The sequence below is a fragment of the Aplidium turbinatum genome, chromosome 2 (genome assembly GCF_918807975.1).
Source record: "Aplidium turbinatum chromosome 2, kaAplTurb1.1, whole genome shotgun sequence".
NCBI classification, from domain to species: Eukaryota; Metazoa; Chordata; class Ascidiacea; order Aplousobranchia; family Polyclinidae; genus Aplidium; species Aplidium turbinatum.
In genome coordinates, this window is record NC_137473.1 from 13,278,296 (window position 1) to 13,295,579 (window position 17,284).

Here is a 17,284-nt window from a genome sequence, read left to right on the forward strand (position 1 = left end):
CGAAAGCACTTGCTACATGCGATCTTCATTTTTTAAAAGAGTCTTTCTTGCATTGGAAAATAGCTAAAGGTTTACTTTGGTAGTCAAGGTGTTTTTTTTTCATGATGATGCTGCAAACGAGTTGGTCTCAAACAGTCGTTGCTCAGATTTTAAAAACATATGACGCATTGTGGTACCTGGTGGTACAACTTGGTCATTTACTACAGCATCTATAAAGCCAAACTTCAGATAATTTTTATCATACTTTTTCTTTTTCCCCACTCATTTTATGTCAATAGAACTGATTAATTAAAAATAAACCTAATTAAATCAATGCTAAAATTAAAAAATATAATTTTCGCTTGGTAGGCCTACTATCAGAGTTGCGAATACTGTTGTACTTCTAGCCTCTGTCACTTGTTGGTCAGTCGTTGCTATTATTATTACAACTAAATCTCGAGGCTGCTGTGTCAGAAAGCCGTTGTGTTACGAGAGAGGTGTCGCGCAAACATTTAGCAACGTCTAAAAAAACATCACAAAGAATGTGAGATGTGACAACAACACGCTCTACGAACACTGTGCCACTGCAACACAAAGTGTCATCTTCAACAATTGACTGTCCACAGTGTCCAGCGTAGTTGTGAAGACATGTTTAGTTATAATGTATGCAGAGTTTTTCAATTTCTTGCGCCCCCCTTGTGAGCCTCACACGCCCCCCAAAGGGGGCGCGCCCCCCAGTTTAAGAACCACTGGTCTAGTAGGCCTACTGCTCTATATTATAATCATGCAAAAAATCGCAAACCTGCGACTTGTGGTTTCGCGTCACATTCACGGTAATTAACGCTATTATTCGAGCACAATAGATGAATGCGCATCGCGCGTTGGCCTAATGCGCTCTCGCGGGTACAGCTGGTGGTCGCAGCTTGATATATTCCATGCCTACAATAGCAAATGTTCCCGCACAAAACAACAGTGGTGATTATAACACGCTGACCTAATTCTGCGTCACTCTTTGATACTACATATTTTTGACAGTTAATCCACGCTCATTCTATTGCAAAATTAAATAATTGGCTAGAAGAAACCGGCGGCTAAGTTTGGTAGCAAGTTTGGTAGCTACTGAGAAGGTAGCACCGGCGGTCATTCAAGCACTACCGGTACTTATGGCCGCCGGCTGCTTTAAGGCTTGCATACAAATGTCCCTTATGGCACAATTGGACATTGGACAAGCATGCCTTTTCGCAAAAACAAGGAAATAGCAAGATCAAGCAACGATGGTTCAATTCTCAAGGTACCCGCTCAATTGGCACAATTGGATAAGCACATGGCAAATAGAAAAATCAAGTAATGCTGGTTCAACTCTGCAGGTAGACGCTTGAGCAAATACGGTAAGCCTAAACAACAACGGCTCTCCTTTTAGTGGTACCTAGTGTATGGAATAATACACATGCAAGAACACTTTTTTAACTTAACATATTTTGGTCTCAACCATGTTTTGTCGCTTAACTACCTTTTTCTAGACATCTGCTATGTTGACATGTAGGTTATTGTTTTTTGCTGCAATGGTCAGAAATAAAAACTACTGAACTGCAAAAGACTTCACTTTATCAATCGCCCCAGTGGTTTAAATGCTCGCCAAGTGTACTATACAACACTAGTTGGATTTAGAATCTTTATCCTCGGACTAACACAGCCTTGATACCGTAGGATATTCCTGACACTGACAGTTTTGCATGTCAACACTTGTAGGCTGTAGAGGCAGAGCTGGTCATCAAGATTGGCAAAGTGAAGTTTCCAACTGCCGGGAAATTATTCCATCCATTAGGTGCCGCTGATTGGAGAGCAGTCCTGATATGCGTTGCTCAAGCGCACACCCCAAGAGTCGAACAAGCGCAGACTGATCTTGAGTCGAGAGCGTAACCACTGAGCTAATGGGCCAGGAATAACTTTTCAAAGGCTTTCACAGTTAAAAAATAAAGATTCTACAACCAAGCCGGGCATATACATAACTTCATAAACCATTTTTAACAACTGTACTCACGTTTTATTTGACATTTCACCTTGCTTTCAGACAAACGCACACACATTGCCCTTGCGCAAGTCCGCCTCATGCAACACCAGAGCTGCCAGATTGAAATACTTCAACAAAAAACTGTGAGGTTTCCGTTGGTTAAAATCTCATCTATGGGTCCACAACATAAAGCGCTATTCTTAAAGTGTATTGCTTGAGTGCACATCTCAAAAGCCTAACTAGTGCTGCTTGATTTTCAGTTTTCTTTGTGCGTAAAGTTGAGTGCCAAGCAATTGGAGCTATTGTACGAGTGGACATTTTGGAAACGAAAAGAAATTGACTGATTGATTGAATCTTTATCCTCGGACTGGGAAAGTTTCTTGCAGAGCTTAATCCTAGCAGTTTCGCATACTTGTAGATTCAGGCCCGGTCTCCGAGATTGACAGAGTGAAGTTTCTGATTTGACAGAGTGAAGTTTCTGATTGAAATCTTGTTGCGGAGGAATTGTTTGTTTTGTTTATCTTTATCCTGCATTGCGGGAAAGCGGACTTGAGCGCTATGCATCGGTGCACGCCTTCCGACGTACACCTGACCCACGCTGCAGCCGACTGCAATGTCTGTTTCCGGTTGTCTACTTTACTTATCACTTAAATTTGGTACTACCCATTACTCGAAATCGATCACTGGGTAGAGGCAATTATCGTAAAGTTTCTTGCCCAGAGAAACAACAGCAAGTGCGGGTGGCTGGAGTCGAACATGCAGGCTCTCGACTGCAAGCCCAACGCGCTAACCACTCGGCCACGGCTGCCGACTGATTATTATTCCATTCACTTGCGACAGTGGAGAAAAAGTTTACAGACTACAAACCCTCTGCATTTGTGCAAAACTGCTAAGATTGAGCTTCTACAGAAAATCGCTCAGCCTGAAGATAAAATTCCCACAATCAAATCAAAACATGTATTCAGTAGGAAATTTTCCAGAAGTTTTACATTTGTCAAGAAGATTCCAATCTGGCAACTGTGCAATTTGCCTTCAGGTATTTTTCAATAATTTGAAGAAAAGACTTTCAACACTCGAAGGGATTGCCGAAGAAATGTGTAACTTAATTAGTAGGCTAACCTTCTTTAATATCGTTTACAAAAGGTAAAACTGGTTCCGGGCTTGGTCAGGTTGATTGATTCAATCAATCAATGGTTGATTTGTGGGAAACAAGAACATAGTAGGCCTACTTGTTTGAAACATGCAAGTAAAAGTAATAGGCTATACACAATGCAAAAGTTGCAAATGTTCTCATAAGTCATAATGCCAGGGAAACAACGAGACGACCATACGGTCTACTAATCAATTGCCACCATACAAAAATGACAATTTTGTCAATATAAAACTAAAAAAAATGTTACAGAAAGACACAACGTTCTTGCCTTTCAAAATACACACCAAAGAAAAACATGTTTAATATAAAAAGATAACGCAAACGCAAAAGTTCCAAGAAACAAGCAGAGATCACTCAAGTTTCAGACTAAACCTTTTAAATTGCATATAAAACTGATAAGTTAATTTCCATAACAACATAAGCTATCATTTACAATGCGCCATAGCTTTATGAAATTAATGTTTTAATCTCGTTTTTGAATTTCTGGAATGATAGTTTTTTCAAACTGCTTAGAACCTCTGACCAGACCACTGGATTTTTGCCAAATTCTGTGTTTCATTTATTTATAAAATAGTTGCTGCGCTTGCTTGATATCTTGTGTTATGCTGATGAATGGCTGAAGCATGTGTAAATAAATCACAATATGTAGGCTATAGGCTAAAAGTATTGATTGGTATGAATTTTGTACGGTAGCCTAAACATACGTTTTTTATTTCAATGTTCAATATGTCTTTTAGTTTAAAAATGTTCGTTTTTTAAAATAAAGAGTTCGTGTGAGCGTAGGCTAATAACTTTGTTTTGTGATTATTCTTATAACTTTTTTTGTAACTCTATTAAGGGATCCAATAGCCTACCTACACTGTCATCGGCCTTTCCCCAATTCGATGTACAATATCGTCAGTGCTGTACGTTGACGCTGAGGCTGGCGCCGTCAGGTTATTTTTTAGTTGACGAAAGTGGTAGCGCCGTCAACTATTTTGCCGATTTTAAGCGTCAAGCGCTATGCGTCATTTTTTGTTTTCATGCAAAATCTCGCTTCACAATGAGAGTTTCACAATGTATTCTGGCCAGCGCGACTCATCCGAATTAACCGCTTTCGCGTTGGTTGGAATGGCTACCTGGAATACAATACAAGCGGAAAAAGTTCGCCAAATGGTGATCACTCATATCGTGAGCACTGAGCAGTATCGAGAACGAGGGATCAGCGAGAGAAAGCGAAAAATTAATGCATGTCATCGCGGAGGATGAAGGTACTTTATTTCAAGAGCTCTATGCCCCTGAAAAGAGCGATGTTGGTGCAGTATGGACCTCGTTAAAAGATTTATATATTATGCTGAGCCATCACAGCACGCTTGAAACAGTGATCCCTTTCCGAGTACGGTAGGCTAAACGTTTTCAAGACTTGTTTTTGAAATACAACACACCGATACCATTCAGCGCTGCTGTGGAATGCATGTTTTCACTTGGAAAGGACCTTATGCGTCCCAAACGCAGCAGATTGTCAGACAAATGTTTTGAAATGCTTGTGTTTCTATAAGGAAATAGGCTAACTAATAAGCTAGGCAGCTAATTACAATACAGTCTCAAAACATAAAACCTGCTCTTTATTTATAGCCATTGTTAGCCTAAACTTGGTTGCAACACTTCCGTTTTGTGAGATCCTGGCTAAAATAGCGCTAGAAATTAGCGCTGACGCCGTCAATTTCTTTTAGAGTTGACGCAGTACTTTACGCCGTAAAGTTTTTAGGCAATTTGCGCTGACGCTGACGCCGTCAATTTATTTCATTGACGCGTACAACACTGAATATCGTAGGCCCCTACATGGCAGGAAATCAAAACGTGATACACATCTTTCAAAGTGTTTGTGTTGACATAATTTCTGAGTTTAATTAACGCTCATGAACCTTTGGCTACTTTTCCGCAAATTGAATCTTTATCCTCAGATTGAGAAAGCTTCTTTGGGAGCTTAATCCTGGCAGTTTTGTGTAGTTTTAGAGGCTTTGAATCACTGACGCAGGCCCGGTTACCAAGTTTGACAGACTAAATTTTTCGATTGTTGAAGTGTTGTATTGTAATGTTATACCTTTTGACAATTAATAACAATTAATGCATGTAGCCTACTTGACTACTTGAGTTAAGTGTTCTTGGTCATGGCTATATAGGGAGAGGTTATTTAGCCTACTTGCGATGTTGATTGTAGGCTGTATCGATAAACCAAAAAAACATATGGGCTTTCACCAAGCATAGCCTATGTGTTTTCTTTGTTTGTGGGACAGTCGAGACGTTGCAACCAAATATGACACAACCGAATGGTCAATGAGAACTGACTACATTGTTGGAAAATATAATGTTAAGTGCCAACCCCTAATTGATCCCAGCAAAGTGTATTTGCCAACCACTCCATATTAAACTAGGCCTGATCAAACAATTTGTGAAGGCAATGGATTTCAATGAAGATTGATTCCTACAGATAAAAGAAAAGTTTGGTGCTATACGCTAAACTAAGAGCTGGGATATTTCTTGGCCTCCAAATATGCGATACCGTGACCCAGTATTTCCATCCAAACTTAATTCAGTTGAATTGGAAGCCTGGAATGCATTTGTACAGACTGTACAAAATTTTCTTGGGAATTACAGGGCAGAAAATTGCTCGAAACTAGTGGACAATGATCTGAATTCATACCTCGAAATGGGCTGCAAAATTTTGCTTAAACTGCATTTTCTTCATTCACGCTTAGACTTTTTCCCACCTAACCAGGGTGATGTGAGCGACCAGCACGGTGAAAGATTTCACAAAGAAATCTCTGTGATGGAATCGCGGTCTAGGGGTCGATTTACTCCAAACATGTAACCCAAATATGATGACTACTGCTGGCTTCTCCAGTGTCAAACTGACACTGAACATGCTCGAAAGAGCAAGTACATAAAGCACTTTTTGAGGGGATACATTGTTATTTTTGTGTGGTTTAATCATCCTGAGTTGTGTTAAATTGTGTAGTATGATAATGCAGTTATTTTCATTAAGCTTACCAATTACTGTGTTAGGCTAACCTGCAATGTTTTGATCTGCACAGCTAAAGTAACAATTACGGGTTGACGTGTGCATGTATCATATTATCTCAAAAACGTAATGTGTTAGAAAAAATCAAAGGCCAGATTTGGATTCAGCATTGCCATATTAGTCTAATTAAACTTTAAACGAGCAAGCAATGAAAAATATGTTGTAACATGTTGCCCAGTGTTATCATTGCAACATAGCCGATTTTTCTCTTCAAAAGTGATTGGCCAAGTATCACTTGCATTATATGCATACAATAAGACACTCCTGACACACAATTTATGCATGTAATCTCGACTACCGAAGGGAACATTTTTGCCCATAAGAATTGAAATGGGCTCACGAAAACTATTCCAGGCCAATTGCACGCCTCACCGTAATGGCATCCATACAGCCCCCCGATTTCCCAATCATGTCACCAAGATAGGAAAGGCAGGTAAGCTACTGTACAACATCGAATTCTGCATCACTACTTGTCAGCAGCTGGCTCCGAAACAACCTTTATTTCGATGTAAAAAATTCAAAATACTTTCTTGGTAACGGTAGACGATGGTATCAAATCGTGGTGTGCACATCTCTCGCACTCCTTGGGGGTGTGAGCACTTCCGGATAAGAACTCCTGCACTAGAAAGACTGATACTTTTTAAGATAGGTCTACCTCCCATCCTTGGAGAAAACTACTTGAATTTGATATGCCATGTAAAGCAACGTTTTTAAAATAAAAAAAAAAAAACTGAAGTCAAATACTGTAAAAACGATCGAAGGTGCAGTGGAGTCCATCCATAGCCTAGCCTACTAACGACACATAATCAGCAGTCTTTGCAGAATTAACACCATGCAAACATAACCATGTCTAGCTATGATAAGCTGACAATAAACTTTTTTTTCATTTGAATTGGTCAATTAGTTAGGCTACATCTTTTGTTTTTTTTATCCGTGACATTTTTTTTTCATTTTGTTCCACGACATCTTCGAGCTGCCTTCTTGGCAATTTTGTATGCTTTCTTTGAGTACTTTCCAACGAAGTCAGACACTGAAAGATCCCCTCCTGTTGCAGTCAGGTCATTACCGGCGACAATGTATTTCTTACGTTTTTGCAATGTTGGGAAACAAGCCGAACAAGAGATGTCCAACCAAAGTTTGGCTTTCTTCTTCAAGGACAATCCACGAATGTTCAGTCTCAAGATTTTGATCAAGAGAATCCGTACTCGAACCGTCCCGGACTTTAGTGTTTTAATTTTCAGTACTTTCACAGAAGAAACTGTAAAATAAAATATTGTTTGTGACTTAACTAACGATTTTACGAAAGATATTATTTAACTTTTTAATTAAAGGCATAATAAGTTAATCTATTTATCAATTACTTTCTTCAAGAAACCAAAAATTAATAAGTTACAAGACCCTTTTCATAGCAAACACTATATCACAAATTGGTCTCCTTACCGAAATTATAGGAACAAATAACTGGTATAAGATTGGCTGGAGGAGCACATGATTCTGAGCAGCTACCAGGCAACGCATTCGTGGTAGAGGAGGTTGTCACCACAGTGGTGGTTGTGTGTGGTTGTAATGTTGTGGTTGTTGTCGTGCTTTCAGTGGTTGTAGTTTCTAAGATTTAAATTTAGAACAGTTCAAATCTACAACATATGTTGAGTATGTTTAGATATCATTTAGCCTATTCGTCATATGCGATAACTTGCAGTAGGGGACGGTACCGTACTGTTATATTAAAACGCGATTGATTTATTAAAGACGGTAACAATTCATGGTTACATTAGCTTGAGCTCCTACACAAGAATACTGTAGGTAACAAAATGAAATATTTTGTTAAGTTAATGACCAATGGAACTCTAAAACAACGTTTGAAACAACAGTAACTTAAAGTTATAACCATTTTTCTTAAGAACAATAGCAACTTCGGTCTCTAACCTCGCTGCTCAATAAAATATCTCGCTCTGAAACCAGCCGCGTTTCCACCAGAATCTGTTACAAATAATACGAACATTTCGTTGCTGTCAGACCTAACTTCTAAATTAGGCACGCTACCACAGTACTTCCCAAGCCGTGCATCGTCTGAATCCCTTCTGAAAAACAATAAAGTTGAAGAGGACAATGGTTAAATAACATAAATAGGCTTCTTTACTTTCGGTCACCAAGACAAATATCTTTCAAGATTTTATAAAGCTTTTCCAGCTCCCCAGCATCGCAAAGATATTACAAAATTAAGAAGCAATTAAGACATTCCATAAATTTAATTGTATGAAATAAAAATAAAGCAAATGCAAATTTGAAATGGTTTTTCAGTGGCGAGCTTAAGATCTACCACTACAATGTAGCATAGCCTACTTTTTAAACTCTGATTCACAGGTTTAAATTTTTCAAAACAGTTTCACCAATGTCTTCATGAAAAAAACTTTAAAAAATATATCTAGACCCTAATGATGTCAAAGGCCGTGTTCTCAGTTTATGTGCACGTCAAAAAATCTATTATCTTAACTAGAACTAACCTTCCAGAGTAAACAGCAACGTAATCAAATATGCAATCGTCGTCTCTTTCTAGATGGAAGTTCAGAAACCGGAGGACAACTTGAGATCCAGGAGCGGTTTCAATTACCCAGGAGCAATGGAGGTTTGAGGAGTATCCTTCAGAGGTTTTATAACCAGGGCTTACAATCGTTCCGGAATCTGCTGTGAGAACTGTAGTTTCCGGACATATTGAAGATACAGATGATTCCATCGAAACTGGTTTTCCTGTTTAAAAAAATGTTTGACAACGTTGTAGCTTATATTTGTTAGTATTGACAGTAACCAAGATTTATGTGTGCTTTTAAGTATGACAGTCAATGTGGTTTTTATGCTTATTTCTGAAAATTAAAGGAGACCAAGATAAAGCTTTAGTTATAGGCTACTAAGTTTTCAGCACTTAGGAGAGTGGGGTGACAGGCTTATTTTTTCGGATGCCTTTCCTTAGCAACTGTGGTAATATGGCGCAGCGGATTAAATGCAATAAAGCGAATCTGGTTCAACTCCTGGCTTAAGCTGGTTATTGAAATACATCGTTCGTCTCTACCATGGGTGTCATAAATTGGAGACGTAGTTGCTGAAGAAAGGACCGTAGAAAGACCCTTGAGCCGTCTTACTATCATTAGTACCAAAAGCTTAGTATATTGAAAGCCTTAGAGTATTCCTTCGCTGCCCAAAGCTCGGTGATTGAGTTTTATCTTATCTACCTTTTTAAAGTGACTTATAGATTGTAGTGGTGTAAGTTACAGCGTAGATTACAAGAAAAAAAAACAAAAAAACAAAAACAAAACAAATTATTTAATAAAAAGTACGTGGATAAATCATTTAAGCGTTTTAACTCTATGAAATCCATGAGACTTTTATAACAAGTCTTTACACAAAAAATTTTCAATAACTTGAAAGTTTTTGAACCACCGAAACACAAAAAAATTTTCTTGCGTCTGATAAAAAGGCATACAAAATAAAACAACAATTTTCAAATCAAGTTTTTACAACATCGCAGCCTCTAGACTAGAGTTACAGCAACGATCGAAAGACGTTTACGTTATTTGATTTATGCTTTTAAACTATACGAATAACTAGCACCTTGGACAGTCGTTGTAGAAGTAGGAAGTGGCATCATACGTGTAGAATAAGTTGCGGAAAACCCAACGTCATTTCCGCTGGAATCGGCAGCGAAAGAAACAAAGAGCTCATTGCCGATAGAAACGATCTCTTCAGGGACGTCGTCCATTTTACAAAATCGTCCCAAATTGCTAAATATAACAAAAACGTTTGATGCAAAGTAATTATCAGGTTATTGTAATTTTCGAGGCATAGGTGTGCCAGTTTTGCAAAGCACGATAAGGGGGTGATTGTCGTACAAGCTCATCTATTAAATTGCTCATTATTTTGGACATCAAAATTTTGACTAGATTTACATGACTCGATATTCCGCCGTCCGTACGACAAGTCAACATCAATAAAAACCTCAAAGTGAGCCAATAAGAAGCATCTTGTTTCCACTAAGCACGTACGTGTGATAAATCCAACTGATTTGAAAACGGTTTCGTATAAAAACATGACATATGCCAATACGGTTGTGTTTCATTTTCATATTTCATAGTTTCAAGATAACTTTAATTTATCAAAAAAAAAGCAATTATTTAAACTTTAAAGAATGAAGAGGCCTTCTCTTAGATTATTCAAATATAAGCTTTCCTCAATTAAAGACCTTGTCACAAAGTAAGATTAAAAAAAAAGAAAAAAAGTATCTGCCTCACTGTGTTTCATCTGTGGTGCTTGAACCACTGAATACAGTTACAGCATCGTATTTGCAGTTAGCCGATCTTTCCAAGGTCATTTTGCCAAATTTAAGAACGATTTCTTTGTCGGGAGCCGTTCGTATATGCCACACACAGGTTCTGTCATTCGGATAGTTCGACTTCGGAAAATTCACGCTATGAAATGATCCAGTGTCGGCAGTCATCAGTCCCCCACAAGAGTTTGGATCTGAAACAAAAGCTTTGGTTGTTTTAATTCCAATTACGTAAATAATTTTTAATCACGAACAACTATTTTTGTATAAGAACAAGTTACAACTGCACTCCTCGTTCAATATGTGACAAGTACACAATGAGATTAACAACCAGATAAAGTTTGGACGTAGCCTGCGTTAGGAAAGCTCAAAATAAATTATCAAAATAAATTATTAATTATTAGTCTCAAGATAAATTATTAGTTGAACTTCTGTACGTAAAAAGCAGCCCCTTCATGACTTGAATTACAAAATATTAATTCATGAAGCAAATTCATTATGATGGTGCAACGCAACGTACTTGCAAACTGAGCTGCAACTGACACGAACACAGCCAAGAATCCACTTCTCTGTGTGCTGTCGTCACTATTAAACGTCATCAACATTCGGTTGGACGTCGTCATGACGTCACTGGGACGGAAAGCTCCACAAAACTTCCCCAACAAAGGATGAGACTGAGTGGGTCCATTGTATACGGCTACGTGATCGAAAGTGCACTTTCCACTGCTTTCTATTTCAAAATGTCTGAAAACCATTTTGTCTATTTGTAATGGATGTTTAAAATATACACAAACTCAAAAAAGCACAATACAAAGAAAGTAGAATAAAATTTTACAAAAAAAGTAACTGGCCGGGTGTAGATAGACCCTAAATTAAATGCAAAAACTAAGCCCCTTGTGCTGCATATTTACACAATAACAATAATGACAATGAATAGGTTAATCATAATAATTTAAACTATATTTGTCATTAAAAATACACCAATTGCATAAAAATTTTGGTTATAGAACCCATTTCAGATAGGCATTCTAGGCCTGGCACAAAGCTCTAGTAATTTTCAAAGTTGTATTGCAAGTTAAGTCAGACTGGAATGTTTGAGTATAGATGTGGTGCAACTTTAAAAAATATACTACAGAGATGTTCGTTGGATCGGATTTGAATTCTGAAGGATCATTGTGAAGTCGGCTGCATAGCCGAGTGGTGAGAGCCCTAGTTCGACGTCTGAAAGGGTGCTGGTTCGACTCCGCTCAAGAGCATGTGTCTGTGCCTTTGGCAAGACACTTCAAGGATGCTTGAAGGTGGACACGAAAATTGACTTCCTTGCCTTCCCGTCCACTTAACTAAATCTTCAACCACCAGGAGTAAGCCTGGATACGATGTATTGTGAATTGTATAGCTTTGGTAGAGAGGTACTTTTTAAAAAACCATAGACAGACAATCGATAACAACTTAATAACATTGAATTGCATAATTCAAAATTAATACAGAAATGAAATAGATACATAATTTCAAACGTTTTCGGCAAAACTTTCTGCCCTCTTCAGGAAAATATCTTAATTCATCTAAACAAAACAATTATTCGTGAAATGTTAATAATAAATGACTAAAATTCAATAAAACTGCACTGACCTGCGTACAAGCAACAACTGACGAACAAACACAAAAGGTGGTAGCAATCTGTCATAACATTTCACGAATAACTGTTTTGTTTCGATGAATTAAGATATTTTCCTGAAGAGGGCAGAAAGTTTTGCCGAAAACGTTTGAAATTATGTATCTATTTCATTTCTGTATTAATTTTAAGTTGTGCAATTCAATGTTATTAAGTTGTTATCGATTGTCTGTCTATTGTGAATTGTCTGGGAAAAAAGGACCGGATCTTGAATTTCGTGAAACATCAGGATCAGGAACGTGTTTGAAAGTTTTTGAAGTAATTCAAAGATTCAAAAGAGCGTATAAAATTGTTCACAAAGATGTTAGATTTTGTTTTTCTGTATGACATGAAACGAGCTATTGACCAGGAAATCGCAATCACTTTTGTAATGATAAAATTTTACTTGAATGTCAGCATGATGGTCCGGTCTTGTTCTACAGTAATCTTCCATTGACAATGAGCGTTGTTATCATAAAGTTGAGGAAAGTTTGGTGAAAGCAGTACGCCTTGTCCATCCAAAATAGTTGAGTTGCAAAAGTGATATGGACTGTAACAAAATGCAAAGTATCAAGATTATTTGAAACAAAAAGGGATGAAGTCTATTTCAAAATTTCACTCAACTTTCTTTGTCCTATCATCGCTTCGAGTTGCAGGTTGAAGTTGTGATTGAAGTAGCAGTAGGTTAGGCCTACCTACATGCATCTTTCAAATTCAAATGTTTGATTGATTGGTTTATGTTGATCCTCCTACTAGAAAAGCTTCTTTGAGAGCTTAATTCTGGCAGTTTTGCATAATTGTAAAGGATTTGAACTAATGACTCAGGCCCTGTTACCGAAATTGACAGAGTGAACTTTTTCACTTGCTGAAGTGTTGTGGTAGGGAATTATTTCATCCATTAGGTGCCGCTGAATGGATAGCAGTTCTTGAAATGAGTTGCTCAAGCGCACACCCCAAAGGTCAAGCCAACGCCGCTTGATCTTGAAGTATCTTCGTTCGTAAAGCAGGAAGCTTCACCAACTGAGATTTCGGGGCCGACAACTGAGATTGATTTAAAACCATGCGATTTCTCATCCAACTTGCTTAGAAAAGAAACTTTATTCGGTCTGCACATTTAGTTCAAATAACATGCTTCTCCTTGAAATCCTCAGAAGTAAAATCCTTACCTTCCAGCTGTGTCCTGCTGACAGATAGCCAAAGAAAATGTGCTGAAGAAAGTGAAAATTCTCTTCCAAACAATCATTTTTCAGCCAAAGTTGTTATACAGATTTCAAATCATTAGTTTTTTATGAAACGTTTATGCGCTTTCTTGAAGCAGAGTATTGTCTATAAATTGTTTGGTCATCTACCCACCAGCTTGCAAAGTTTTCTCTTTTTAGATTGACTCAACGTTTGTAAACGTTTATTAATATATCATTGTGAATTTTCCTAATTGGGTAGATTTGTATGAGGATTAAAACCGAAAAAGTTTGAGTCTATGTTCAAGCAATATAGCTGTTTGTGGAAGGTTACAAACGGACACTGTCTAGCATGGGTCTTAATGGTCAAATCATTTGCCTTTTCCTAGTTGTGCAACAGCTACGTTCTTGCAGCAAATATTTGTTTTTCTTTCTTTGAAACACTGTTTTTGCAATGTCAAGGATGTGCTCTTACTTAATATTTCAAGTTTGGCTATCCTGACTGCTTTAGCTTTAAGCGAAAACTGATAAAAACATGCTAAATTTTATTGTTTTGTGTAAACCGATAGGAATCAAATCCAGAAGTCTTAACAATGACATTAATCAGCTGAAATAGTATTTCTAACTTTTAAACAATACTGACAATAATAAGCTGTAATTACTACTTTAAAAACGCCTTGAAACTTGCATTTTGTTAATGCTTTTTTCTACTAATACAAGCATAGTTTTTTTTTTTTTTTTCTGAGCAACAGGAAAAATCTGTTTTTGATCTTTTTCTGAGTAACTCTTTAGCCACATGTCGATGCACAACACAGTAGCCTGTCTCCATCTGTTTAATTTGTTTTTTTCAAATATTCTCAAAAGAAACGAGACATTAATTTTTCCCAAAGCGTATTCTCGGACGGCTCAAGGTTATACGTTTCCAACAAAATAGTTGTTTTTAGTCGTATTAAATTTTGAAGTGGTAAAATGCATTAAACAAATCATGAGTTCGGTGACGAGGTGCAAGCGCCAAGTCTGGAAACTTCGACGTATGCTATTGGTCACGTGACAAGGTGTAAGGCCACTTCTTTAACAACAAATCAGCTTTGTTGGTTGATGCAACGTCGGTTAATGCAACCACAACTACTACAGAGCAGAGATTCGAAGTTTTACTCCGTTTTGAACTCTTAAACGGAAACCTATTCACAGTTGAAGGAAACACAACAATCATAAATTCAAAATATTTGGTCCTTTACTTTGGAGTTATGATGACTAGCCGCAACAATGTCGGCAATCCATACAGGCAACAGCGGCAATCCATACAGGCAATCCATACAATCCATACGGCAATTCATATACAGCCGTTATAACAGTCAACATGAAATGATGGAAGATAGTTTGAGCAGTAGTTTTCTTGCTTTGACTGTGCAATTGTTGTAGGCCATTTTATCACACCTTTTGCAACCTTTTTTCAGCCAGTGGTATAACTTCGGGTCTTTGACAGCAGAGGAATCGTACTTGGAAATGGCCACAAGCTGCAAAATTGATGCAAATGTTGTGTTAACAAACAATAAATAGTTTAATTTTGGTTTCATTGCATTGTATGCCTACATCCAAACATAACCACCAGAGCCGGATTTAGCTGATGGGGGGCCCGGGGCACTTTTAGATCGGGGGGCCCCATGCAAAAAAATTTTTCAAGCCTACGGCGCGAAAAACCACCTCTGCGTCTGCAGTAGCATCAATCCAGCACTGCACAGCATTTTGCAGAAACTTCAAAGACTGAAAGGAAGAAAAAACAACACAAAATCACATTTTTTCCACGTAGGGGGCCCTTCAAAATTCGGGGGGCCCGGGGCACCTGCCCCCTCTGCCCCCCCCTAAATCCGGGCCTGATAACCACCACCATTGAGCAAAACACAGCAACAGCTTGTTGAACAGCAACAGAGGAATCGTACTTGGAAATAGCCACAGGCTGCAAAATTGATGCAAATGTTGTGTTAACAAACAATAAATAGTTTTAATTTTGGTTTCATTGCATTGTATGCCTACATCCAAACATAACCACCACCATTGAGCAAAACACAGCAACAGCTTGCTTGGTATCGTTCTAAGCTCCCGTCCTATGTAGCCTACAGGAAGAGATCGGTTCAATTTTTATCCAGGCTTATACGTCGTGGCAACGACTGTAGTTGAGTGAAAAGAAAAGAAGTAATGATATATAGTCAATCGCCGTGTTGAAAGGCCCACCTGCAAGTATGTCATTCAGTTCCTTACCAAGACACGGCCACGTTCTCTTGATAAGGATCAAACTGTTGTTTTGAGCTTCGATCACATTGAACGGACTTTATTTTATGTTTTCACGTATTGTATTATCCTATTGCGGTCTTAAGGCTTTTTCCTTTTCTTAGACATGTATGATTGGCTTAGTTGTAGTGATGGTCAGAAATAAAAACAAACTGAAATTCGGACACACTTCTCCCAACCCCCAAAATATTGGCAATGACCAAGGCACATTTGAGTTGGGACCAAAGGGAGACTGCTGTTCAATACTTATTCAAAAACTATTTTGGCCCATCGACTCTAAACGTTTTACTCGCTTGCTACTTCAAATAACTTAATATTCAATATCTTAAGTTCACTATACCTTTAGATTTTGTTTTTGTTGTTGTCTCATCTCCTTAGAATAAATCTCCTTTAAGTGTTGTTTATAAGATCAAATAACTTCCTATTTCATAACACCTTTGAAACTCTTGTTTATACATAGCAACAATAAGCTATGACGATGTGAAGTCAAAAACGAAATCGTATTGTCAAGAAAGGGATTGTTGACCAGAAAATATATCACAATGTGTTCAAGTTGATGAAAGGCGCCTCGGTCAAGAAAGTGTTTACATAGCTCAATTAAATAACCGGTTAACAATGGATACAGTTTTTGTGTTAGATTTGGTATTGTTAGGTAACACCTGTTTGCATGAAGATTTGGCAGTTGCTATAGTAAGGTCAAGCTACTGTATTGCAAATCGTTATTTTTTCTTCAGTCCAACGTCTTTAGACGTAAATTTTGTGGTAAATTATGAAATTAATAGGAACTTTTTCAATTTTACAGAACAAAACTTTAATTTCCTAAAGCATTGTTATCTCAAGTGTCTTTAAAATATTTCATCAGACCTGCGCTCAAAAGAAGCAGAGGTGTTCAAAAAGATTTATAGTAAAGTTTACAGAATAATATTGTAGTTTTTTAACCATATTCAAAAATACAACAAAATAAGACAGACTATTACAATAGAAATGTAATTCAAAACATTTTATGCTCTTCTAACTTTGTAGTCAACTTTTTTTCTCTGGAAGACATTACTCAATGAAAAGTAAAAGTAGTTCCAGTTCTGTTTAGTTTGGTGTTATTTTTAACTACCACAGCAAGAACGATAGACGTTAGCTAGACATAGCAGGGGTACAGAAAACGGTAGAAGCAACAAAATGTTTTCCTTCAGATGTACTGGAGGTGGAAATGACATACAAACTTAAAAGATATTTTCCTGGTACAAAATGTCTTGTTAGTAATGAATTCTATCATAACAAAAGGACTCTTTTGTGTTGTTGTTTGTAATGTTGTTCGAAAGAACAGTAGCCTACCGCTATATTAAATAACTGGAAAAAAAAATTTTCAAAATATTTCTTCAAACAGCGTAAAATTAAGCTAATCAGTAAATTAATGCTTTAATTAAGCAATTTTTTTAATCAAAGTAGAAAAACGAGAAAAATTACTTTAAGGCATGCATAAAAAATTATACAAAAATAAACAAAACTTAAAAAAGAAGTAAGGTTGAGCTGAGGACTAAAATCAAGCAAGAAAATTGATTAATTGTTCTTAACCCTATCTTAATACGAGCTGTTTTGGTACGCGGAAAGTACGTCACGGGCTATTTTAGCCCCGTGCTAATTAATCGC

At 37.4% G+C, this 17,284-nt stretch overlaps 1 protein-coding gene across 1 annotated transcript; it reads right to left on the reverse strand.

The window, feature by feature from the left end:
• Positions 1-6,680: 6,680 nt before the first annotated feature.
• Positions 6,681-13,494, reverse strand: LOC145765260 (tolloid-like protein 1). The gene is made up of 9 exons (XM_082577056.1): positions 13,340-13,494; positions 12,580-12,723; positions 11,043-11,266; positions 10,488-10,716; positions 9,811-9,980; positions 8,709-8,952; positions 8,131-8,285; positions 7,645-7,809; positions 6,681-7,462 (listed from the first exon to the last, which is right to left on the reverse strand). The coding sequence occupies exons 1-9, from the start codon at positions 13,414-13,416 to the stop codon at positions 7,152-7,154; spliced, it is 1,719 nt and encodes a 572-aa protein (XP_082433182.1). The 5' UTR covers positions 13,417-13,494; the 3' UTR covers positions 6,681-7,151.
• Between the last annotated feature and the right edge of the window lie 3,790 nt (positions 13,495-17,284).